Consider the following 25,254-nt stretch of genomic DNA (forward strand, 5'->3'; position numbering starts at 1 on the left):
TCACAATAAAACAATGGGCAGATTTGCAATTATATAATGGGCCTAAAGATGGCCTCATTGCACCTCGAATTTCGAATCGACCGACGCAGACGGCGGAGGCAGCAAGTCCGGAAATCTAACGGCGGAAGATGACGGACGTTTGCATACGAGGGGTGGTGGAAGCCATACACTCCAGCCCAACTCAGGCCGTTCTCTATCTCTCCGGCGGTGCCTCTCAGGTTCGTTGGTTACGTGTATACATACAGTTCGTAGTGGTGCGTAACTGTTTGATTAAATGTCCAAATAACATAACAATGAATTCGTGGATAGGCAATTGGGTGGTTAATGTCAGTGCCCGGAGCCACAAATACTGTATTGGAAGCTGTGGTGCCTTATTCCAGAATGTCCATGATCCAGTTGTTAGGCAAGGTTCGGTTTTTGTTTTCTTTTTACGTTTGCTTTCGTTTAAGGATTGTTTATAATTTTTTGAAGTGGGATTATGTAGTTTATCTTTTTCCTTATCTTCTAACGGACAAGCTTTTCCCTTTCTTGGTTCAATTTTAAGGTTCCAGCTCAATTTGCTAGTCGGAAAACCGCAGAGGACATGGCATTAATGGCGTACAATCGAGCTCTAAGGCTTTCTCTGCCAGGTTTTATGTTTGTTTTTATCTTTCGAGCTTCTTAGTTATTCCTACTCTCATTTTGTGGAATTCCCACTCTCATTTTGAGGAGGGCACGACTTATTTTCTTTAACTTATCTTTTCGGGACATACACAACCCATATCCACAATTTCCAAAATACGGAGTGTCTGCACCCTTGGTGGTTCGGGGGGATTTGGATCAGTGTCCTTTGGTCAAATTTGAATTTTTAAAAAAATATGATCACATTTGGGACCGTCTGCAACAGCAAAAAGTGGTAATTTTTTGAAAATCAAATTACACCAGAATCCGAGATCATTGATCCAGTTCCCCTGATGTCTCGATACACCTCACATATGAACTTCTATTTCATACGGTCTTGTTTCTCACAAAGTGAGGTACATGAATCACATTTCCAGAGATATGTTGTTTTGATGAAGCTGTTGTTTTGATGAAGCACGCTGCAAATGCCAATTTCTCTCATTTTCTCCATTCGTCATCATGATCATTTGGAATTTTATGATTAATAAGAATTGCCCAATATATGCACCTCTCGTGCTTTTGCTGGTTAATAAGTAGTGTGTCTAACCTACAAGAGGCTGAATCTAGGTTGGGGCTTTAAAATCAATGTTCAACAGTTGAAACAATTTGCCCCTTGATTTCAGTATCTTGCCTCCAAAGTTAATTAATCCAGATAACTGGATTGGTGGCTTTACATGTCGCCTATATTTATTGATAAAGATGCTTATAGATACGTGTGGTATATTGGATTAAAAATTGCCTTTTTCCTCATCTCAAATTCAATGCTGTTCAGTGAACTTGTTACCCGTTTCCTCGTTCAAGAGATCTAAGGTTAAGAGCAGTTATCCCATGTGTTGACCGAATTCAGCCATAATAATTTTAATTTACCCCGTCTGTCAGTTCCAATATACTTTTAACTGTTATTTGGAATTGCTGCCAGCCTTCTATGTTCTGGTTGGAGATACATGATTAGCTTGATATGGGTTATGTTCTCCCCTTGGTTGGAAGTCAGTACCTTCCATCATAAAGTAATTTTTGTTAAAAGTTCACACCAATGCCCACAGTTCCTTGAATTAAGGACCTATGTCCTGTAAAACCAGCAGCTCTATCGATCTGATGTTTGGTTGATCATGAAACCAACAAGCTTGTGACAATGAATGGATATAAGCTATAGAATCGAGTTGCTTGTTGGAAATAAAAAATCTATTTGTTAAATATCAAAGTACTTTATAATACGTATGTTGAGTTTTCATTCTGGTGTTTTTGGCATCCTAAATATGTGCTGCAGTGATTTTGGATGTCATATAATTTTTGCACCTTTTCCGAGTTCTGTTGTATTTCAAAAATGTTTCAATCTGCTTATTGTGTCTGCTTTTGGCATGGAAGAATGTAGTTGGTGGTAATGGTGTTTCATATGGTTGTTCCTTTATCAGTGAACTCTTTCTTTAAAAATTAAAACTCATACCTGATAATGTTTTGTTGTCACATTTAGGCTTACCAGTTCTTGGTGTGGGTTTTACTGGTTCCCTGACCAGCACACATCCCAAGCGTGGGGATCACAGGTATTGGTTGATCTGTTGACCTTTTCAAGCTATTAATACTTGCTATAATTCTGAGAGATTCTTTTATTGATCTACATTCTAAAGATTATGGGCTCTAGTTATATGAGCTGTCACTTTTTCAGCCAGTGGATGCATGATACCATCTCCAACCACTCACATTTTTCTTTGTTGCATTTTATATGTGCATTTTGAGAATGTCTTATGAGTATTCGCTGTTGTAATTTATCAAGGGGAAAAAATGGCTTGTGGGAGGGAAAAAATTATTTATGTGTGGCTAAAAGGTCTTTGTGGCTTATAGTTAGTTCTCTCTCCATTCTTTGACTCTTTTCATCTTACTTTAATTTTTCCCCTCAATATCTGGTTTCTCATGACAACAGTTTGGTTTCCTTTGGTTTTATGTCTAATATACATGGAAAATTATTATAAAATAGGTTTAAAACTGTGGGTTTTATCGTTGAACGAGACCAAGACAATCTCAATTGTTAAAATTTATAGCGGATGTGAGCAGTGGTTGCTAGGGTTTGGGGAATTTTAGTGTTCTATCGTTGTGGAATCTTGAATTGGCTCAGCCTGATAAAATTCAAAAAGGAAAATTAGAAGTGGTTGGCGATACTGAATACTGATACTTCAGAATATTAATGATTGAAAGCTGAGAGGAATAATTTCTGGGAGTTGTTTGTTGAATCTTTAGATGTCAAAATTATTACATTCAACTGAACGTTGAAAGGCACTTCAAGTACTGATAATTTATAATACTGCTTAATGTTGTTTTATGTAATAAATAGACAAGAACTAATATCATAGCATTGATCCCATGTTGCCACTTTTATGATTGTACTACAAAAATGAAACCAAACGATCTCAACGAAACTGATTTTCAACATGGAAATTATGCAAATGAGTCTGAACCGCAAGGCCTCTATGGTCTTATGGGATGAACAGATTTCCTGAAATCAATGTTATTGAAATAGGATTAGATGATCAATTAAAGACTTTGCTTATGTTTTTACAAAAACCTTTTTAATCTTTAAAAATAAAAACAACTTTATTATCTCATTTTTATTTAATTTTCTAAAAAAAAAAAATTCATGTAATTCGATGTATTCATTACTTGTAGTTTAACTTTTCAGCTAAAAAATTGTTCTATTATCATATTATGTTTTAACAAAATATGTGTTTTAAAAATTTATTAGTATCAAATATAATATTGAAGAATCAATAACCAGATAAAAGCTTATATGATTGACGGACCGCTGCAGTAAAGTTTATTTCAAAAAAACATAACTGAACCTGTCTTGTATTCCCTAATACAGTTTCAAAAAACTCTTATTTTTTTCTTTCAAAAAGAGAAAAAAATAAACCTTTGGAAACACCGGAAAGATAACTGGAGCAAACCAAAGTATTTTCTGAATTTAAGACTAAACTTTGGGCCCTGATCTGTGCTTGATGATAACTGTATCACTTCATTCTGAATTTCTAGACTTCTATTCTTCTAAGTTCAAGCTTTTACTTTTACTCCCAAAATTTTTGCCAACTCCCAAAATTTTTGCCAAAATAATATGTAACTTTAATTTTATATATATATATATTTTAATATTTTTTTCAACTAGCTATTAATTTTTTTCCAAAATTGCCCTTATATTATATAAATATGTAAATTTGATTTATATTTATATATGTATATATATATATTTTAATATTTTTTTCAATAACTATTATAGATAGGATAAATAACTTTTTAATTTATTTACAGATTACTTTAGAAATAAAAAATCATAACTAACCTAATTATTGAAAAATAAAAAGCACGAAAGGCATGCACCTAGGCTCAAGGATTGCTGAGATATTTAGGTTCTAGCACATCATTATTTAGGGCGCTAAAATAAATCATGTCGCTTGCATTGAACCTAATCTCTATGATTCCTTAGTGTCCTTTGTGCCTTTAATAACTGTGATATTCTGCAACATATATTTTGTTGGTGAATCACCCGCTCCCCTTCAAGTACAGCCGATATAAAAATTAATAGCAAAAGTTTGTCAAACCGACAAAATAAAAATGCATCAACTGCTGTTGTGAAATGAATTGATTTCTTGTGTCCTGGACCTCTGGTAATCCTTCCATAAATTCCTTTTATATGTTTATTAGTTGCCATTCATTTGCTAGCGTTTTAAGGAAAGTAGGAGCATCTTTTTGTTTGTCTTGTGGCTGCATTATTTTGCATCTACAGATTTGAATTGCTTGATCTTAAATTGTTTGATCCTTGTGACTTTATTCATAAGGTTTCATGTATCAACAAGGACATCTGATCAGCTTTTGGTATCTACTGTTACTTTGTCAAAGGTATTCACATGACTTGCCCACGAATTGTTGGTGCACCGCACCGTTGTAGCCGTGAAGTGAAGTATCTAAGTATCCTACTTATTCTATATATGCATTTTTCAGGGTTTGAGAAACCGTGAACAAGAAGATAGGGTTTCCAGCCAGCTCTTACTGAAGGTGCTACTCATCTATTTGCCTTCAGTTTTACTTAATTTTTAACATTTCTTGTTTGATGTGTAATCTACATGAGTAATGTAAGGTATATAATCATTTTAAGTGCATATAATCAAGATCCTGCTTGCACAGTTATCATCATAGTGTTTTGAATAGATTATTTTGTCTACTCGTAAAAATCCTGGAGTTTTTGCATATAGGTATTTAAGTAAAATGTGGCACATCAAAATTATGTTTTTGAACAGTAAGTTCTAGGCTGGTGCACGCCCTTTGCATAATGATGTGCACGGTGGCATGTATGCTTTAAATGGAGATCAAAAAGTTGGACAGCCAGGTGCGTCGCGTATTTCCATGTGCTGTTCTATAAATAACACTCCTTGTGTTAACTTTAGGGTTTGAAGGACATTCTCATTCAAACCCTTGTGCCCATAAAAGGGCTAAAAGATTAAAAGTTCGAACTATGTTTCTCTTATTTAGTCTTTTATGTTTCTTATTTCTTTGTTTCTCCTTTATTGATTGACTCAATGACATTATACTGTGCTCCCGTCTATCACGTTAGATTCTTGATCTATTCCTCAAAATTTTGGCTATTTGTGTTTCATAAAATGCTCCTTTTCACCGCTTCTGATGTTCAACACTTTACCATGATTTATTTTCAGGCAATAGCATATGCTTGCAAAGTTCCCTCAACCTTTACTTTAGAGTTAACAGATTCAGAAGTTCCCAATGAGTCTGAAATACAATTTGATGAAGGCCAAGAATTAGAGCAACTTATCAATGGTGAAATATGCTTTAAGGTTTATCCCTTTTTGAATGGTATGGTTAGAGTTATATACAGATTCTCAATCACACAATTTATAGTCTCTTTATTTTATTGTGAAGGGCCTGTTGTGCAGATATTTCAAAGTCAGAAAGGAAGATAATTCTCTCTGGTTCATTTAATCCATTGCACGACGGACACGTAAAGCTATTAGAAGTAGCTATGAGGTACCTTCTACTATTCCTGGGACTAGTGGTTCTGACATTTTGATTCAAAATTGAACAATTATTCAATCCATCCGCATGTATGAATATAAACGTAGATTGATTTTCTTGTATTTGCTGTTTTTTTTATCAATTGTATTTGCTGTTAATATGTTTGCTTCATGTGTTCAAGCTCTTATTTAAGGCGATTGCAAGTAATCTGATCCGAGATTAATAAATTTGATGCTCTTAAAAAATGATACCTGTTAAATCTATGATTTACATCTACATTAGCTTATCTGTTTGTAATTGAATCTTTTTTCATCCTCTCTTTGGCATTAAAAGAACTGCAGTTCTTTATTAATTTATTTTCTTCACTGGCGCATTTACTTTTCTTTTATCTGCACTCTGCCATTTCTGAAAGAATAACCCAAGTTCATCTTCTGTATATGTTTACTTTGACAAGTGCAGGAAAGAGTGTAACTGAAGTTACTGAACCCTTTCTTGTTTCATGGTCCCTTTAGTATCTTCATAACATTGGCATTTTCGGATATGTTCTCTAGAAGTGGTAAAAATCAACTTGAATGTGAGGTTTATGAGTTTATCATGCCAGTTCAATGCACAACTGTCTTTAACCTTGTAAAATTTGATCTTATTCATTACGATAAGAACCTGTTGAAAGCATAAAATATGTCAGCTTCGTATCAATACGTGTACTCAGTTTATCTCTACTGGTATGCAATAGGTTAGCAAAAAGCTCATTTTTTCTGCTGTGTGCAGTAAGGTTATGATGTCTTCCATATTTAAGGTGTACACTTGATATTGTTATGTACTGCCATTTTTATAGTGTACGGTTTTCTCATTAAAACCTTCTCGAGTTAGTTTGTAACCTCCTCTATTACCTTGTAGAGAAATTTATACGTGTAATATCATCCTCCAGTAGAATTCTGAGAGAAACAGCTTACGGGTTTAGAGCATGGACATGAATGTTGAAATCTAAGAGTAAGGCTGCAACTGCATTAATTACTTCGTTTGTGAAGAATTGATACAAATATTCTTATGCAGTGTTCTCGGGGATGGATATCCATGCTTTGAGTTATCTGCTGTGAATGCAGACAAACCCCCACTTACAGTATCTCAAATCAAAGAACGTGTTAGGCAATTTGAAAAAGCTGGTGAGACTAAATTTACAATCTTTGGAACTTGCATAGATCACAATATTTTGTACTGCGACTTCGCCAGGTTCAGCGTCTGCATGCTGTGTATTTTCCCTCATCAATGTGTGCAAATGCACTATTCTAATATTACAATGCATCTCATTGATCGTTCTTTTTTTTTTGTCCTTCACAACTGAAGAAACTCATTGTTGACTGGATTTTATGATAGATGTGCAACAAATTTTGTATTTAGATTAACTTTGTTTTTGGATTTTGAAAGAGTAATTTAAGTCCAACCTATATGACAAAACTGATCTGTCTCTGCTATCTGATATGACACAAGTTCACCTTGTTTTTTTTTTAAATCTTGTTAACTACGTTTTACAGAGCCATGTCAGCCAAACTCTAATATTTCCAAGTTTACATTGTATTGTCAGTTTTTCTCTCTTTCCTCCTGGTGGTTTCAAGTGGGCTTCTTGCTTTTAGAGGAACATTTGTTCCTTTTCACAATTCTTCATCTGGCTAATGCATGTGGACTTCTGAATTTCATTCTTTGATCTCATTCAGTTTGTAGCTGATTAATAGTTAACGATTTCACAATTTTAAGTGCAGGGAAGACAGTCATAATTTCTAATCAGCCATACTTCTACAAGAAAGCTGAACTTTTTCCTGGCAGCGCATTTGTTATTGGTGCAGACACTGCAGCAAGGCTTATAAATGTAAGGGAGGCAAATTTTGAAAAAAAATTTATTCTCTTGTGGTTCAGTTATGTTGGAAATTCCTTTTTCTGCAATTCTTGATGTGAACTCTCTAATGCTTTGGCATTGCCCTTGATTGCACTGGTGTTAACTCACCTAGTTTTCTGCAAATGGTCCATGAAACAAACACAATTGAAGGGGGGCGTGTTATTCAGACATTTGTCTCCTTAGATGGCACATGCATACCAGTTTAAGAAAGCTTTATTATTCATATGCATAGGTAAAGGAAGGAATTTGTTTCCCACTATCATTGGCTGAGTTCTTTGGAATAAGAATCCAAGAATAACCGAGTATTGGAAGACCTATATCAAATAAAGTGTTAGACATGCTGTTCTTTCAATCTCAAACCTATGACTACCTAGATTCCTTTTGAAATATATCCTTGAAGACCTAAGTCTTCAAAGTCAAGTTATTACCTATGAAGCCATCAATGTCAAATGCAACGTGCCAAAAATTTAATCACACTTCCAAACCTTGTCATAGTGATGAACTTGATTGTTACACCTTCTAAGTTGGCACATTCTCTTCTTTTCTCGAGGCAAATACTTCTGCCATCTCTACAGGAATACGCTGTGGCGATCTTAAATATTTATACTTCATATTCTGCCAAAGCGTAGGTAATCGAGTCAAGGCAATGAAGCTCATTGATTCCCTCCCGATCTTCCACTTGTCGACGGGCTTATTTTTTAACCGAGTCTCCAGCTTGTATCATAATTCATTCAGATGATTTAGATAAGGATAAAATATCTACTAGAAATCAATCAATATCTGATTTGTGGAATATTTCTCCCTCTGAAACCAAGTTCCTTGCTGATTTTGGACATGACCTTTATACTTGTTCAGCCTAAGTACTATGGTGGGGACTATGGAAGGATGCTAGATATCCTTTCTGGATGCAAAAACACAGGCTGCCTTTTCCTTGTAGCTGGTCGAAATGTGGATGGTGTTTTTAAGGTTTGATCCCCAAATCTTTGAGTTTCGGATGCACTTAAAATATAGTCATGTTTGAATTGTTTAAACTAACACACTATCATGTGATTTATGTAGGTTCTAGATGATTTTGACATTCCCGAGCAGCTAAAAGACTTGTTTATATCAATACCAGCAGAGAAATTTCGCATGGACATATCGTCGACTGAAATCAGGAAGAACCTAGGAATGCTATAATCCAGTTTTCTGTCATATACGTCCAAAGAACTGTAAGTGGCTAATCTATATCAAAAGTTGAAATCTTTGTATTAAAATTCTGAAACATAGAAAGCAAGAACTTTCGATCAACGGATGAATGTTTGCTTGTTTTGTGTGTATTTTAAGTTGTGAAATAAATTTGTGTAAATTCTATCGTGAGAGCACACTTGTCTTGACTTGTGGTTTCATTTGATTTCATATAAACAAAGATTTACCTCCTAATGTCATCCAATAGTCATCTTGTTATTTGTTCACCTTTCAGCTACATCAACGGCCATTTCGCTTTGTGGAATTTGATGTAATCTAGTTTGTCTAATGGCTCGAGTGTCAACTACTTTTAGTAGACGATGTGCATAAGCTCCTTTACGCCAAAATCGTCCGACATTAAGCGTCGTCATGGTTATAAATATGTAGGCCATGTTTTGGTATCTAGTAAGTAATATCTTTAAATTAATAGCAATATTAGTACCTTTTTTTTCATTCTATTTTCTTAAAACTCATTTTAATATCATAATTTGTAGTGTAATGTTTTAAAATCTTTTTAGAATACTCACGTACTATAGTTTTTATGTAAGTATTTTCACGAAACTTATTCATTCTCAAAATAATAATAAAAAAAAAGAATAGAAGTAGGACTCTTGTGAGACATCCATGAAAGAGGTCGACCTGATCTATATCTGCGTTGAAAAAGTAAAATTTTTCATGTAAAAAATAATCTTTCATGTGGCTAATCGAATTGGAGAACTATCTCACAAAATTGACTTGTGAGATATGAGTTTTTTGGGATATTTTGCAATTTTAGTCATGTAACTAGACCTATTTTTTGTTCAGTCATCGTGAAACTTGTTGATATAATTAGATTGTTATCTGATAACTTGAATTTTATTTTTTTTCACTAATCAACCAATATTGTTTATTTGGTAGAGATGCTATTATACATGATTCATACAACGAGAAGAAAATCTATAATATATATACAATAAAATCTATCTAAACAAAAGTAAAGAGAAACAAACAATAAGAATTTTTCCTCACATTTTGAAATATTTAGTGTCCTTTTGTTATATTTTCCCTTTTGTTTTTGTTTAGATTTATTTTAATGTGTGAAATAAAGGTTTATTCTCGCTATAAGAATGATGTAACATAACATTGATGTCAAATACATAAATTCAATCAGTTTGATTTTCGTGAAAAAAAAAGACCAAACCCCATAAAAAAATCGAAGTATTGTATATATAACCAAACATTAACATGGTACAAAACTCAAATTATAATTGTCGGTTTTTTTTTTGTGTTCCCATAATGTGCACAGCTGATTTACAAAGTTTGAATTTAGCTGAAATAAAAGTCAAAAGGCCCCGCAATATAAAAGCAACCAATCAACGAATTGTATAATGCGAAGAATCCACTACAAATGAGTGCCATCTTAACAAGAGGAATCTCCTTTTACCAAAAGAAAATTAAATAGACAGCCGTTGCTAATATCCTTCAAATAGAATAGTCAACCATATCGTTTAGTTATCGTCTTGAATTTTAATTTTTTAGTTTTATAAAAAGTTTATAATAAAACTCAAGAATTGAAATGTAAGCATGAAAATTAATTTATACAACTGAAAATAATCTTGTTCTTAATTAATCTTCAACTTAGCAAACATTAACAGGCTACTCAAATAATGATTTAAGGCAAATATATTGCTCAAAAACATATGAGAAGATTGTAGTCCATATACAAATTACAGACGACACATATTTGTGTAAAATTAAAGATTGATTTACACAAACTGCACCTTGCTCGAACCATACAATATTAAATAAACCACAAAAATTGATATGCCGCCGGCCCACCGGGAAAACGGATTCATGATCAGCCACCGCAGCCGCCACCGCAAGCGGCGGCGCACGCGGCTCCGCCGTAAGTATCGTTGTTCGACGCCTTGTCTTGTGACGACCCTCCTCCCGCACATGAAAATAAGACGGCTATGACGAGAAAGAGGCTGAGCAAAGCTCCCCATAGCACCACCACCACCTCTCCGCCGTAGAATCCGGTTGCGCCTCCGTGCCAGCTGCTGGAATCTCTCAGTTGCCGCATCTCAAAGGAGAAACTATTGTTTTTGGGCTTGTTCTATATGTTGAATATTTGTTACATTGGCAGTCTACTTATATAGAGAGAGTTAGGCATGCCGACTTGGATAAAGATGTGGATAATTAATATTTGACACTTTGATAAGAGTATCATAATTTATAATTAACCATCAAATTATAGCTTCATATTTCTTTATATATATATATATAGTTTTGATCACATAGGCAACCACCATGGGCAATTACGTGAGCAACAGCTGACGTGGCACCTTGAACATCCAATGAGTGATTGCCACGTCAGCTGTTGCTCACGTAGTTGCTCATGGTGGTTGCCCATGTGATCAAAACTCATATATATATATATATATATATATATATATATATTGGTTTTACAGTTGGTACGGATGTCAATTCGGGTGGGTTCGGGTCGGTTAAGAAAAATATTGTTTAAAAATTTCTCAACTAAACCTAAATCAACTCGAAAATGGCTAACCTGAACTCAAACTCGGCTAACCCGAATCAACTAGATATTTTTTTAACAAATAATTAAATAAAAATTTAAAACACATAATAATAATAGTAATATTTAATTTAATAACGTCATAACAAAATCTAAGTTTATATATAATTTAAATTTGAAAGTATAGTTGTAACATTTTTTTAAAAAAATACTTACTACAAAAAAATAAAAATTATTTAAAAAAATAAAATTGTACAAAATAAACAATAAATAACGGAATTAATTATATCAATATACATTAAAATTTTTTCGAACATACAACATATGAAAATATAGTAAATTTTTGTTAATTTTATATAAAAATAATAAAAAAAAAAGTTTTGGTTCAACCCGGGTTGACCCAAACTCAATCTGAACCCAATTAATTTTTTCGAGTTAGCTTTTGGGTCAAACCGATTCGACCCGAACCCAAAAACCCTCAACCCTAACCCGATATTTTTTGATCGACTCGTGTCGAGTTGGGTTGATTTTTGACACTCCTAACAGTTGAGGATGATATATCTGACTTAAATTATATCTTTTGGATCTTCTTATAGGGACATTTTGAAATTCACAAAAACTTTTGTGAAATGGTTTTATGGGTTAATTTGATGAGACATATATCTTATTTGATCGGACTCATAAATAATATTATTTTTTATACTAAAAGTATTATTTTTCATTATAAATATGTGTCGTGTCGATCTGTGAGATTGTCTCATGCATAAAAGACACATGCTTTGAAATTAGTATATTTAAAAAGTTCAAGTAATGTGTGATCAATGATATAATGTGTCTCAATCTTCTTCTTCTTCTTTTTTTAAAGGAAGTTATGTGTTTCAACTTTTGATGCACAAAATTTTTTATCGATTTTTTTTGGGGTGAAAAATATAAACCATTTCAATATCGATACTATAGTCTATATATTAAAGATGAAAGACATTCATGATCACCAAATGAATATTTTCTGGTTTGCCTTTCACTAATAATATTTAATTGAAATGATTGTTTTATCTACACAAAAATAAAATCAAATCAAATCTTATTTAATTAAATTTATATTAAAATTTTAGGTATTAATAAAATATTAAAAAATGCATGAATAACCTGATGTAGATAATCATATATAGCAAGTTTAGATGCATAACCTATATGCCATATATTGTGTGTTTTTCAACGCTCATATGTGTAGGCCTGCTAAATTAATTTTAGGTTTAAGTTAACTGACTTTCAAAGTTTGATTTTGATATGATAACTTTTAATTTTCGATTGTTTTGATCTAATGATTAATATAACATATTGAAAATACTGATTTAACATCGGATATCACATCAACAATTGGACCAAATAATAGAAAATTAAAAGACAGTTCACCAAAACCAAAATTTGACAATTTAATAAACTAAAAACCAAATTTAATATTGTTAATAGACTAAAAAATTCATTTTCAATAAAAAATTATAAGTGAATTAAAAATGAATTTTAACCATGAATTAAAATGTAAAAATATAGTCTGACACGTGTCCGTTAATGATCCAACTTTCCACTTTTATTTGTTTCATTCACTTAACAGTAGTCAAACCAAAATTATTGAACCGGAGATATTTCCTAGATACTTTAGTATTATTGTTTGGTCGGTTCATTCTCGTTCAGATATATATATATATATATAGTATCCCCACCCCTACTCCAACTACCAACAGAAAAACATGTGGACATTAGATTTTTAAAAATTTTATATAAAATAGATCAATTAATATTTGTTCCCTCGGTATAATCCTCTCCTCAGCTGAATGTATATTCAATTTCATCCCGTTCTGTTTTGGTATTACCTTAGGTATTATTAATTGAGAGATATTCTAAGGGAGTGTTTGCAATAAATTGTGATTTTGTATAAGTGATTAATTTATAGATTATAAAAAAGTTAAGAAAAATCAAAAGTTGATAGTGTTTGAAAACAAATGTGAAAATCTAAAAATCAAAGTTGGGTAGTATTTGATAAATAAGTGATTAGAGTCATGATCTTCTTATTAGAATCACTTTTGAAGAATCATAATCATCACATGACTAGCTTTTGGATTTTAATTAAGTTAAGCATAAGCTAACACATAATCTAGGTTTAAGAAACACACAAAAATGATTTTTTTAAGCCAAAAGCTAACAATCACTTTTTTTTAGTGATTGCAAATACTTCCTAAGAAGCATTTATCAGCTTTTCATTAACAATTTTGCTAAGAAAAAGTTGAGAAATGCTTCATATATAGAAGCTCTTCCAAATTAAATACTACCTTAGTTTGATTCAATTGATCAAGTTATGATCATATGCATCCTAGTATAAATATACCACATAAATTAATCATTTGATTATGAATACAATGAACCGTCGATGATCGATTAATGTATGTTCCGGATTAGAGATATCGCCCAATTAATATCTGTTGTTTGATATTTGTGTTTTTTTAGATATATAGCACGCGGTTAATTCTGTTATTTGATATTTGATTTTGTTGAACTAAGCGACTCCCGTTTATCTTGGAATATTCTAAGTAAATTCATACTCTCAAGAACATGTATTTTAGTTCGGAAACTCTCGAGTTGAAGTTGGAGGATATGACGTTGCGTATGAGGTAGGTGAATTTTTGTTTATATAAAACTAAAGGTGTCATTTTTTAATTATTTTTTTTTCTTCGTGCAATATCTGTTAAGACGATGGACGTGTGTCTAACTTCATTCTAAAATCTAGTTTAAGGGAGGACAATCGTCCAAATCATTATATACAACTCTCAAGAACTTAATTCAATCGATAATATTCAAGACACCGAAGTAGTACAATGTGAGTTCTTGGAGCGAGGTGGCATTCCTGTATTTATGAGACTTCACGTATGTTACTATCAAATTATATTCACTTTAATTAATTATGTCTAACATTCAATTTCGCTCTACTTTCCAAAAATGTTAATCGCATAAATCAATGATTGAGCTCAATGTATAATTGGGTCCGGGGAAAAAAAAAAATCTAAACACGTACAAGAATGATCAGAACAGATAATTGTAAGAGAATATATATTTAAACTAACATAATTAGTTTTATTATTAATTTTCAAAGTAGTACGTAGCACAAAATATATATTAATTCCCAAATTAAGAAATGCATTTAATTTGGGGAACAGAAAAATCATTCGCCGCAAGCTGCCCCGCCGTAATAGTCATGATCGTTGTCTCGTGACGCGCCGCCAGCACATGAAAATACGATGGCTCCAATAGCAAACAAGCTGAGCAGAGCCGCCCACATCCACATGAACGCCACTCCACCGCCAACGTCAGTGGCGGCGACGCCTCCGCCCCTGCCGTTGGGACCTCCCAGTACTTGACTCATCATTATATTAATGTATATGTGCGTGTGTAAGAACAAAGTTGTAAGTTTAATTTGTACGTGGTGAGTGTTTCGGACTTGGGAGATCAGAGTATTTATAGTTGAGCCTTTGGTATCTTGTGACAGAGATATTTTTTATTTCTTTTACCACGTCACCTTTCGAATATGAACCGACTAAATTCCGGATATGTGTAGAGTGTAATAGCTAGCAAATCATATATATCATGTCAATTTGTAGAAGATTAATGCAGACAGACTCAAGTACATAAGGTTTTGTGAGATTCGCAACTTTCATACATTCAACCAATTCAATCAAGGCAACATCCATGATGATTTTGTATTAATAACGATTTACAGTGATTTACAGTAAACAAGTGTAAGAGTGATCGATATTTTCTAATTGAAAAGAAAAGAAAACTACTATTTAGAATATTTTAGCCATTAATTTGAAATATATATAGATATATTGAATTTCGATGCATCGACTTCTGTTTTTTTTTAAAAAAAAAAAAAAAATTATAAGAGGTTAAGACCATTCAAAATGATACACGATCACCCTATTCAAGCAGCAAAAACAAGCCAGACAAATGACTGAATGAGTTGTAATGACTCAAAGCCTTTAAAAAAAAAGTAGTCTTGTTTACTAAAAATTTATAATACAGCATTATATTATTTAAAAATTCTAAAATACTCATATTCTACACTCTTCTTTATCTTAATTTATTTTTGATTTTGACGAGACGATCATGCCATGAAAATTTCAAGGCAATCGAAGTTGTTTAGGACACGGGTGCACTTAGAACCCCACACATGGGATCAAAACTCTATCTATATATATTTTAATAAAATAACATAACATAAAATTGTAATTGTAATATAATAGTCATGAATATTTTTCATGAGATGTTTTTTTACCATTTGATTTGTTTTGATAAAAATCAATTTATAGTAATATGACACTAATAAAGTATTATGAATAAGTGCAATATTTGGTCAATTTATTATAAAAATAGTAAATTTATTATATCACAATAATAATATACTAATGAGAGCTCTCATTAGTACTCTTACTGTTCATTAATATTTCATTTTTATTAATTTTTTATTATATATTATCAAAAGAACAAAACGAAAGTTATAACTCTGCACTATCATGTTAAAAAATAAGAACTATTATTAATTAAATATTTATTTTTTAAAAAAATGCTAATTTATCTTTTATTTGACCATTATTTTTTGTTAAAAATCTCTTATTCTATTTCAGATGTTTCTTTTATATATAAACATTCGGATTTTAATTGCACACTTGTACTTTTGCAATTTAATATGTTTTTTTGTGTTTATGTAGAAAGGGTTTAAAAGAAGACTAATAAAAAAAATGTTTTTTTTTAAACTAAAGACTGTTTTTAAAAATTAACTCGTCTGATGGCCAAAAATAATTATAATAGTTTAAGGAATGTCATTTTAAAAATGCGAAATTATCGATCTTCGGCATATATGATTTCATTTGGCGTAATAATAATCTGCAGCATTAATCAGTGTTGCTTGGTCATACATAGATGTGTGGATGTGTGTGTTTCATCACCAAACATAGGATATTTTCACAAGTCAACATCTTTAATGGAAGCAGGCTAAGGGCAAAGAACATGACACTGATGCAACTATATTATAATGTCTCCACGCCCTTTGACAATTATTTTCTCAGGCCAATAATTATAATATGAATTAATTTTTGTTAGAGCAATAGAACAGAATGACACTATTTTTTATTTTTTTTTTTATATCGAACTCGAAACTCGTCTCAAATTTAAATATTTGTACGAGATGGACTATAGGAAACTCATCACATCTCAATATTAATGTAGAATTTACTTTCTTATAAATTGATAGATATAAAAAATCATATTCTTCAAATTTGCGTGTAAGTTGATATGATATGATAGCGGCCCCCTGCATCTCATTGTGTGGCGACAGTTAGTCCTTACAAGAGTCGTTATTGGCAAAGGGCGGCCTGAGTTGTCCCATCGTCGATTAAATAATGTTACATCTTCTCTCTCTTTTTTTTTTTTTTTTTAAAAAAAAACAGATGTAATTACATGTTGTATTTTGTACTAGATTATAATTTTTTTGATTTTATATACATTAATGAGGTGAATCTTGATACTTGGATCTTCCAACCTCATTGTGTTATCATGTCTCATATTATATCATCATATCTATATTTAGATAATGATTATTACAATTATTAATTGTTGCTGTCTATTCTTTTTTTCTTTTTCTTTTTTGTTTTGTTTGCATCTTTGCCTACTAACATTTGGTCACTAGTCATGATCTCACATCCTCCTAATGAAACTCTCTATTGGTCACCTTTGTATGTGTCTATATGGTCTCAGACATGTCTCTCTCAATGTTTGTTAGACTAATATTGTGTTTGAAAGAGTTTTTAAGAAATAAATCTCAGTTTTTCGTTATAAAATTTCACAAAATTTTAAATTTTTGTTATTAACGAAAAAGCTGCGAAGTGATTTTAAGAAACGCTCTCAAACACTACCCAAATTCATTTTTTGTGATATAAGTGTTTTTTAGGCTATCAATATTTTGATCATGTATATGTTTTACTGCTCAATATTCGGATCAATGTAACATACCAAACCTAATCGCGCGCTATTCTATGAAACTTCCCTTCGATCGAGTTAATTTCAAGGATATCATACAATCAAACTTCTTTAGAAAAATGATCGTAGATACTTAAAGTTCTCATTCATCGTTAATTATAATTTCGACATCTCCTATTTTAATTATTGTCTCGTTGCTCCTAGAATTGCTTATAAACTTAAATTCATAATCTATATCTATACCAATTATAAAAATGTGAATCAAAGTCAAAATTTTTCATTGTGTATTTTCAACTGTCTTTGGCTGGTACACACTTGATAAATTCTATAAGGATACTTTTGTAAAATCAATTATTATGATAAGATCAAAATTGACAATGTGTGCATATTAGATAAGGTTTCAACCCAAAAAAATTGAAATACCAAAATACTTTAGTTTTTTTTCTTGTAGATAAAGTGAACATATTTTTTCCACAAAAATTTTAATTAAATTAAATACTTATCCAGTTTTCTAAAAGATTGAAACACCAAAATACTTTAGTTTTTATTTGTTTGTAGATGGAATGACATATTTTTTCAAAAAAAAAAATCTTATATATGTTAATTTGCGTAAAAACCTATTGAACTAAATAATTATATCATGAGTTCATAAATATAACAAAATATCAGATTTTTTAACATATGGATGACACGTCTCACATTAAATTAAAGATCATGTAAAAAATTTATTGATGCAAATTTTCAATCAGATGAATAAATAAAGAAAAATATGCAACAAAATGGTTGAGTTAAAATATGGAATGTTAACATTTATAATTTAATCAAAAATTTCAGCAATGAGAGTATTGTAAGCAAAAAGAGATCAGTAGATTTCGAAAAATAAAAAATCAAAAAGAAAAGAGAATGTCCAAAAAATACATTGATCGTTAACGATACTGACATACAAGTAATGGAAGACGATAGCATACCAGAATGCAGATGAGAATGATGAAATTATTGTTATTCTTTGCAAGTAAATATTTTTAGCATAAAAAAGAGACCGTCTGATTAAATAATTACGATAGAAAAATGCAAATGATTGATGAAGATAGTATCACAAGAATTGTTATTAAAAATATTGATAATAATGATTCTTTCATGGAGAATAAAAAATACATGATATGAAAAATCGGTAAAGAGAGAAAAATCTCAAATATAAAATAAAAAAATATTTGACGCAATAATTTAAATTAAAGTTTAGAATGCATTACTATACCAATTTTTTTCATAAATCAATAGTGATCAACATATAACTTAGAAAATTACAAAATCATATTTATATAATTTGATTAATATATCTCACTTATTAACAAATAAATAATAAATCATACATACATAATACATGAGATATAAAATAAGACGAATTCATGGTACGAAACATGTCATAATTTATCAAGATTAATAAAAAAAATAGAAAACTTGATCGAGCTGTATTAATTATAAGTTTCAATATCAATATTTTGTTAATGTAAAACTACAATAAATCTAACACTTATATTTATAATCTTACATGAATTATTGATAATGTCTTATTTTAAACTGTTAATGTGGATATGTAAAATAATCATGAACGTAAATAATACAAACATTGAAACTGCAAGTGTTGTTGGACTTTGGGATTTATTGGGTTGAGATTATATTGGGCTTTTTCTTTGTGAATAGAAATTGGTCTTGCCATAAGGAAGGCATGTGGGAGTATCCCACATTGAATAGAAAAGGGAAAATTGGTGAGCTTATAATATTTTACACTTTATGAAGTTGTAAGAATGATTGGTCAAGAGGCTCTTTCTCGCGCACGCCTGCGCAGGGGGGGGTGCAAATCAAAGGCCCTATTTGCACTGGAAAAGGCTTGACTTGTGTGCAAGCGTACGAGCGCGACCTGGGTGCGTCGAATGTCGGACTGATCAAGGCAAAATTGCCTACCTGTTGGCCACCTTTTTCGAATTTTATTTCAAACCTTATGGATGTGACCTTCAGTCTGACTGACTGTTGGTGCTCTATCTGGTTGTTGGTGCTTGGTGCTTCATCTGCATGACTTTTGGATTTTCAGCTGGCTGCTGTGACTGTTCATATGGAACCCAAGTGCCTATATATAGAGGCAGGCTCTAGTCCTTCAGTATGCGATCTCACGGATATACACAGCTCACAAAATCCTCTCAGTTGCACTATGTTTTTGTTGTTCCTCGTACCAGCTACGTTTTGCTCCCGCTGCTGCTCTGTTCTTGTCGTTTTCCTCTGTCGTGATACTGTTCAGGTACATTCTCAGTTCGCCGGTGTAGTGCCTTCGTGCTAGGCTTCTACAAGGTTTCTCCGTTGTATCCTAGGAGACAGACATCCGTGTACTCCTCGAAGCACACTCAGGAGGGGACGAATCTGTTTTAAGGAAACTGTACTAGTTACAGGCCTCGGTTTGCTTAACTGTTTCCTTACTCATTCTGTTTATACTTTACAGTATTTACATGCTCAATATACTATTGAATTGTTATACGAACTTACTTCGTTCTTAGTATATTGTTTCTGTTATATTCGCGTTTTGAGTTTACATATTTTGGATAACAAACTTAAAACATATTCGTTGTACTCATTACGTGATTTGTTCAGAAATGGATTCTGCTTCAAGTGAGACTACTCCGGTTGCCCCTATTGTCACAGTTCCATACCGTGTCGTTCCTTCTGTTGCCCCATGTGGTGCTGCCATTCCTGTTCCTAACAGTCACGGAGAAAAGCCTGAGAAGTTCACTGGTGCGGAATTGAAGAGGTGGCAGCAGAAAATGCTCTTCTGCTTGACGACGTTGAACCTGGCCAGATTCCTCTCGGAGGATGCTCCTAAGCTCAAGGAGGGTGAGGGAGATGTTGAATCCGTCAGTGCTTTGGAGGCATGGAATCATTCTGATTTCCTATGCCGAAATTACGTACTTAACGGATTGGCAGATTCGCTCTACAATGTGTATTGCGAAAAGAAACGGCAAAGAGCTGTGGGAATCCCTTGACAGAAAGTACAAAACCGAGGATGCAGGGGCCAAGAAGTTTCTTGTAGGCCGCTTTTTGGATTTTAAGATGGTGGATTCCAAGCCAGTTATTAGCCAAGTTCAAGAGATCCAAGTGATTCTTCACGAGATTCACTCTGAGGGGATGACGTTGAGCGAATCCTTCCAAGTGGCGGCCATTGTTGAGAAGCTACCACCAGCATGGAAGGATTTCAAAACTACTTGAAACACAAGCGAAAGGAGATGAATGTTGAAGAACTCATTGTTCGACTTCGTATCAAGGAATACAACAAGAGCTCTGAAAGACGACTGTTTTCTCCGGTTGCTGCTAAAGCAAATGTTGTCGAGCATGGACAAAGCTCGAAAAAGAAACACTTCAATCCTTCGAACGAAAGGATGAAGATGGGACCAAAAGGAGGCATTACGAAGAAGAAGTTCTCCGGGAAATGCTTCAACTGTGATGGTACTGGTCACAAGGCCTCTGAGTGCAAGAAGCCAAAGAAAAACCGAGAGGTGAATATGGTGGAGAACATATCCCATGAGGTTTCAAACATGAACCTCTGTGCTGTCATTTCTGAAGTGAATCTGGTGGGTTCAAACCCAAGGGAGTGGTGGATTGACACTGGTGCCACTCGCCATGTTTGCTCTGACAAAGAGATGTTTGCAAATCTTGAGGAATCCGAGAACGGGGAAAAGTTGTTCATGGGGAATTCTGCAACTTCTGAAATCAAGGGACAAGGAAAAGTGGTTTTGAAGATGACCTCTGGAAAAGAGCTGACTTTGAACTTGTGTTGAGGCAAAACTAACAAGATCATCTTTTCAAACAATTGAAAGGAAAAGTGAACCCATTGATTTAATACACTCTGATCTATGTGATTTAAAAGGAGTACAAACACGTGGTGGAAACAAATACTTCATTACTTTTATTGACGATAGCACAAAATATTGTTATGTGTATCTTCTTAAAAGTAAAGATGAAGCTATTGAAAAGTTTGTCCATTACAAAAGTGAAGTTGAAAACCAACTTAGCAAGAAAATTAAGGTGCTAAGAAGCGATCGTGGAGGTGAGTATGAATCACCATTTGCTGAGTTTTGTGCTCAACATGGTATCAGACACGAACGAAATGCACCTTAATCTCCTCAGCAAAATGGTGTCGCAGAGCGAAATAATCGCACTTTGAAAGAAATGATGAATGCACTGTTACTGAGTTCTGGTTTATCACAAAACATGTGGGGGAAAGCTGTTCTGACAGCTAATTACCTTTTAAATAAGATACCCCAAAAGAAGCAAAATAAAAGTCCATATGAATTATGGAAAGGAAGAATACCTTCATACCAATATTTGCGAGTGTGGGGGTATCTTGCCAAGGTATCCGTACCTACTCCGAAAAAGGTAAAAATTGGACCAAAAACTGTTGATTGCATTTTCATATGATATGCACACAATAGTAGCGCTTATAGATTCCTTGTATATGAATATCAAATTCCTGACATTCATAAGAATACGATAATGGAATCAAGAAATGCTTCGTTCTTTGAACATGTGTTCCCTTGCAAATCTAAGGAAGAACCAAGTTCATCCAAAAGATTACATGAGACAATGGAAACAGAACAAGAGGTTAACTACAAGGTTGAACCTAAACGTAGCAAAAGAGATAGAACTGAGAAATCATTTGGTCTGGATTTCATCACTTTCATGATGGAAAATGAACCTCAAACTTTCAAGGAAGCTGTAAATTCATCTGAAGGACCTCAATGGAAAGAGGCTATAAATTCTGAAATAGAATCCATTTTGCAAAATCATACGTGGGAACTAGTGGACTTTCCTTCGGGAAGCAAACCACTAGGATATAAATGGATTTTTAAACGGAAAATGAAATCAGATGGAACAATAGATAAGTATAAAGCCAGATTGGTAATCAAGGGTTACCGTCAACGTGAAGGGCTTGATTACTTTGACACTTATTCTCCAGTAACGAGAATAACTTCAATTCGAGTGATACTTGCAATTGCCGCCTTGCGGAATCTTGAAGTACACCAAATGGATGTAAAGACTGCTTTTCTAAATGGAGATTTAGAAGAATTTACATGGAACAACCTGAGAGATTTTCTGCACCTGGGCAAGAAAATAATGTTTGTAAATTGGTGAAGTCCTTGTATGGCTTAAAGCAAACACCAAAACAATGACACGAAAAATTTGACAAATTCATGCTAGAAAGTGGATTTAAAGTCAATGAGTGTGACAAATGTGTATACGTAAAGAACACTGAAAGTGGCTACGTCATTTTGTGTCTTTACGTAGATGACATGCTTATCATCGGAAGCAATGATAAGATGATCAAATCCACTAAGAAACTATTGAACTCAAAATTCAACATGAAGGATTTGGGATTAGCCGATGTCATCCTTGGAATTAAAATCCATAGAACATCAGAAGGGATGGTTCTAAGTCAATCACATTATGTGGAAAAAATACTTGAGAAATTCAATAAGGATGACTCTGCATTGGCTAGAACCCCGATAGATTCGAGTCAACATCAATCGAAGAATCAGGGTGAGAGTATCTCCCAATTAGAATACTCTCAAAGTCATTGGTAGTCTGATGTACTTAATGAGTTGTACACGACCAGACATAGCTTATGCAGTAAGCAAATTGAGTAGATTCACGAGTAATCCAGGAGTTGAACACTGGAAAGCAATTATCAGATTGCTAAGGTATTTAAGATACACTCGTGATCATGGGCTGCACTATACTAGATATCCCGATGTTATTGAAGGTTATAGTGATGCAAACTGGATATCTGATATGAAAGACTCAAAATCTACAAGTGGATTTGTATTCACTTTAAGAGGTTCAACAATAGCTTGAAAATCTTCTAAACAAACTGTAATAGCCAGATCCACGATAAAATCTGAGTTTATTGCACTTGATAAGTGTGCTGAGGAAGCTGAATGGTTGCGTCTATTTTTAGAAGATGTTCCAGGATGGGTGAAACCTGTACCGACTATTTGCATTCATTGTGATAGCCAATCTGCGATCGGAAGGGCACAAAGCAAGATGCATAATGGAAAGTCTAGACAAATACGTCGTAGACACAACACCATTAGACAACTACTCTCAACTGGAGTTATCTCTATTGACTATGTAAAGTCAAATGATAATATAGCGGATCCGTTAACCAAAGGGTTAAACAGAGAGTTAGTTGAAAAATCTTAAAAAGGAATGGGACTGAAGCCAATGGAATAAATCGGTGTGAAGGAAAACCCAACCTATGCTGACTGGAGATCCCAAGAACTAGGTTCAATAGGACAACCTAATCGCACTGATTTGGTAGATCACTGTGGGGGTTATCCCTAGTCTATTACTATTGCAAACAGTGAATATTGAGGATAAGCTTATTGCTTTTAATGATTCTGATGAAATTCAACATAGAATCACCTATGTGAGAGAGAAGTGAAGCCACTTCGAAGAAATTGCAAGGCTCAATTCTAGATCCTCTTACAGAACCAGGCGTGTGTTCATGGCCAAAACGAACAGAATCATGAGAACTGAATTGTATCAGGGAAAGTCCTGTGTGAAGTATATCTTAATTTACACGAACGGATGTACAGTTCAAAGACATCGCGTCTACTGTCAACCAATGAATTATTATACTTTCACAAGGGAAGGTTCAAAGGTTAATGCCTACTTATCCTATGCAGGATTCAACTGTTGAACTTTATCACGACTATCTTCGTTTATCTTTCAATTTCCATTCATGTGGGGGATTGTTGGACTTTGAGATTTATTGGGTTAAGATTATATTGGGCTTTTTCTTTGTGAATAGAAATTGGTCTTGCCATAAGGAAGGCATGTGGGAGTATCCCACATTGAATAGAAAAGGAAAAATTGGTGAGCTTATAATATGTTACACTTTATGAAGTTGTAAGAATGATTGTTCAAGAGGCTCTCTCTCGCGCACGCCTGCGCAGGGGGGTGCAAATCAAGGGCCCGATTTGCACTGGAAAAGGCTTGACTTGTGTGCAAGCGTACGAGCGCGATCTGGGTGCGTCGAATGTCGGACTGATCAAGGCAAAATTGCCTACCCAGTGTTGGCCACCTTTTGCTATTTACACCTTTTTCTAATTTTATTTCGAACCTTCTGGATGTGACCTTCAGTCTGACTGACTGTTGGTGCTCTATCTGGCTGCTGACTGTTGGTGCTTCATCTGCATGACTTTTGGCTTTTCAGCTAGTTGTTGTGACTGTCCATATGGAACCCAAGTGCCTATATATAGAGGCAGGCTCTAGTCCTTCAGTATGCGATCTCACGGATATACACAGCTCACAAAATCCTCTCAGTTGCACTCTGTTTTTGCTGTTCCTCGTACCAGCTGCGTTTTGCTCCCGCTGCTGCTCTATTCTTGTCGTTTTCCTCTGTCGTGATACTGTTCAGGTACATTCTCAGTTCGCCGGTGTAGTGCCTTCGTGCTAGGCTTCTACAAGGTTTCTCCGTTGTATCCTGGGAGACAGACGTCTGTGTACTCCTCGAAGCACACTCAGGAGGGGACGAATCTGTTTTAAGAAAACTGTACTAGTTACAGGCCTCGATTTGCTTAACTGTTTCCTTACTCATTCTGTTTATACTTTACAGTATTTACATGCTCAATATACTACTAAATTGTTATACGAACTTACTTCGTTCTTAGTATATTGTTTCTGTTATATTCGCGTTTTGAGTTTACATATTTTGGATAACAAGTGTTACATTTCGAAAATGTTGCAAATATTTTTATTAATTGAAATGTCGAAGATTATATTGATTACATACATCACTAAGACATGTAATAGGGTTTTTTTCCAAAAAGTTTATATTGTTACCATGAAAATTATTTCTTAACTGCGTGTTAATATCTTT

The 25,254-nt window shown here is 33.5% G+C and overlaps 1 protein-coding gene across 2 annotated transcripts; it reads left to right on the plus strand.

The window, feature by feature from the left end:
• Positions 1-13: 13 nt before the first annotated feature.
• LOC140885202 (uncharacterized) lies at positions 14-8,977 on the plus strand. Of its 2 annotated transcripts, none has more exons than XM_073292151.1 (12): positions 14-218; positions 310-408; positions 545-629; positions 2,132-2,201; positions 4,482-4,542; positions 4,645-4,698; positions 5,355-5,511; positions 5,592-5,682; positions 6,724-6,833; positions 7,428-7,534; positions 8,417-8,527; positions 8,621-8,977. In XM_073292151.1, the coding sequence occupies exons 1-12, from the start codon at positions 129-131 to the stop codon at positions 8,738-8,740; spliced, it is 1,155 nt and encodes a 384-aa protein (XP_073148252.1). In that variant the 5' UTR covers positions 14-128; the 3' UTR covers positions 8,741-8,977. The 2 variants fall into 2 exon arrangements, with proteins under 2 accessions (XP_073148252.1, XP_073148260.1); XM_073292159.1 differs by having other exon boundaries at positions 185-218; positions 552-629.
• The last annotated feature ends 16,277 nt before the right edge of the window (positions 8,978-25,254 follow it).

Source organism: Henckelia pumila, chromosome 1 (assembly GCF_033568475.1).
Source record: "Henckelia pumila isolate YLH828 chromosome 1, ASM3356847v2, whole genome shotgun sequence".
NCBI lineage: Eukaryota > Viridiplantae > Streptophyta > Magnoliopsida > Lamiales > Gesneriaceae > Henckelia > Henckelia pumila.

Bases quoted from the DNA above. Each gene is read 5' to 3' on its own strand.
- LOC140885202 (XM_073292151.1), top strand. From the start codon at position 129: ATGACGGACGTTTGCATACGAGGGGTGGTGGAAGCCATACACTCCAGC. The intron at 219-309 runs GTTCGTTGGTTA...ATTCGTGGATAG, and splicing joins TCTCCGGCGGTGCCTCTCAG to GCAATTGGGTGGTTAATGTC. The intron at 5,683-6,723 runs GTACCTTCTACT...ATTCTTATGCAG, and splicing joins CTATTAGAAGTAGCTATGAG to TGTTCTCGGGGATGGATATC.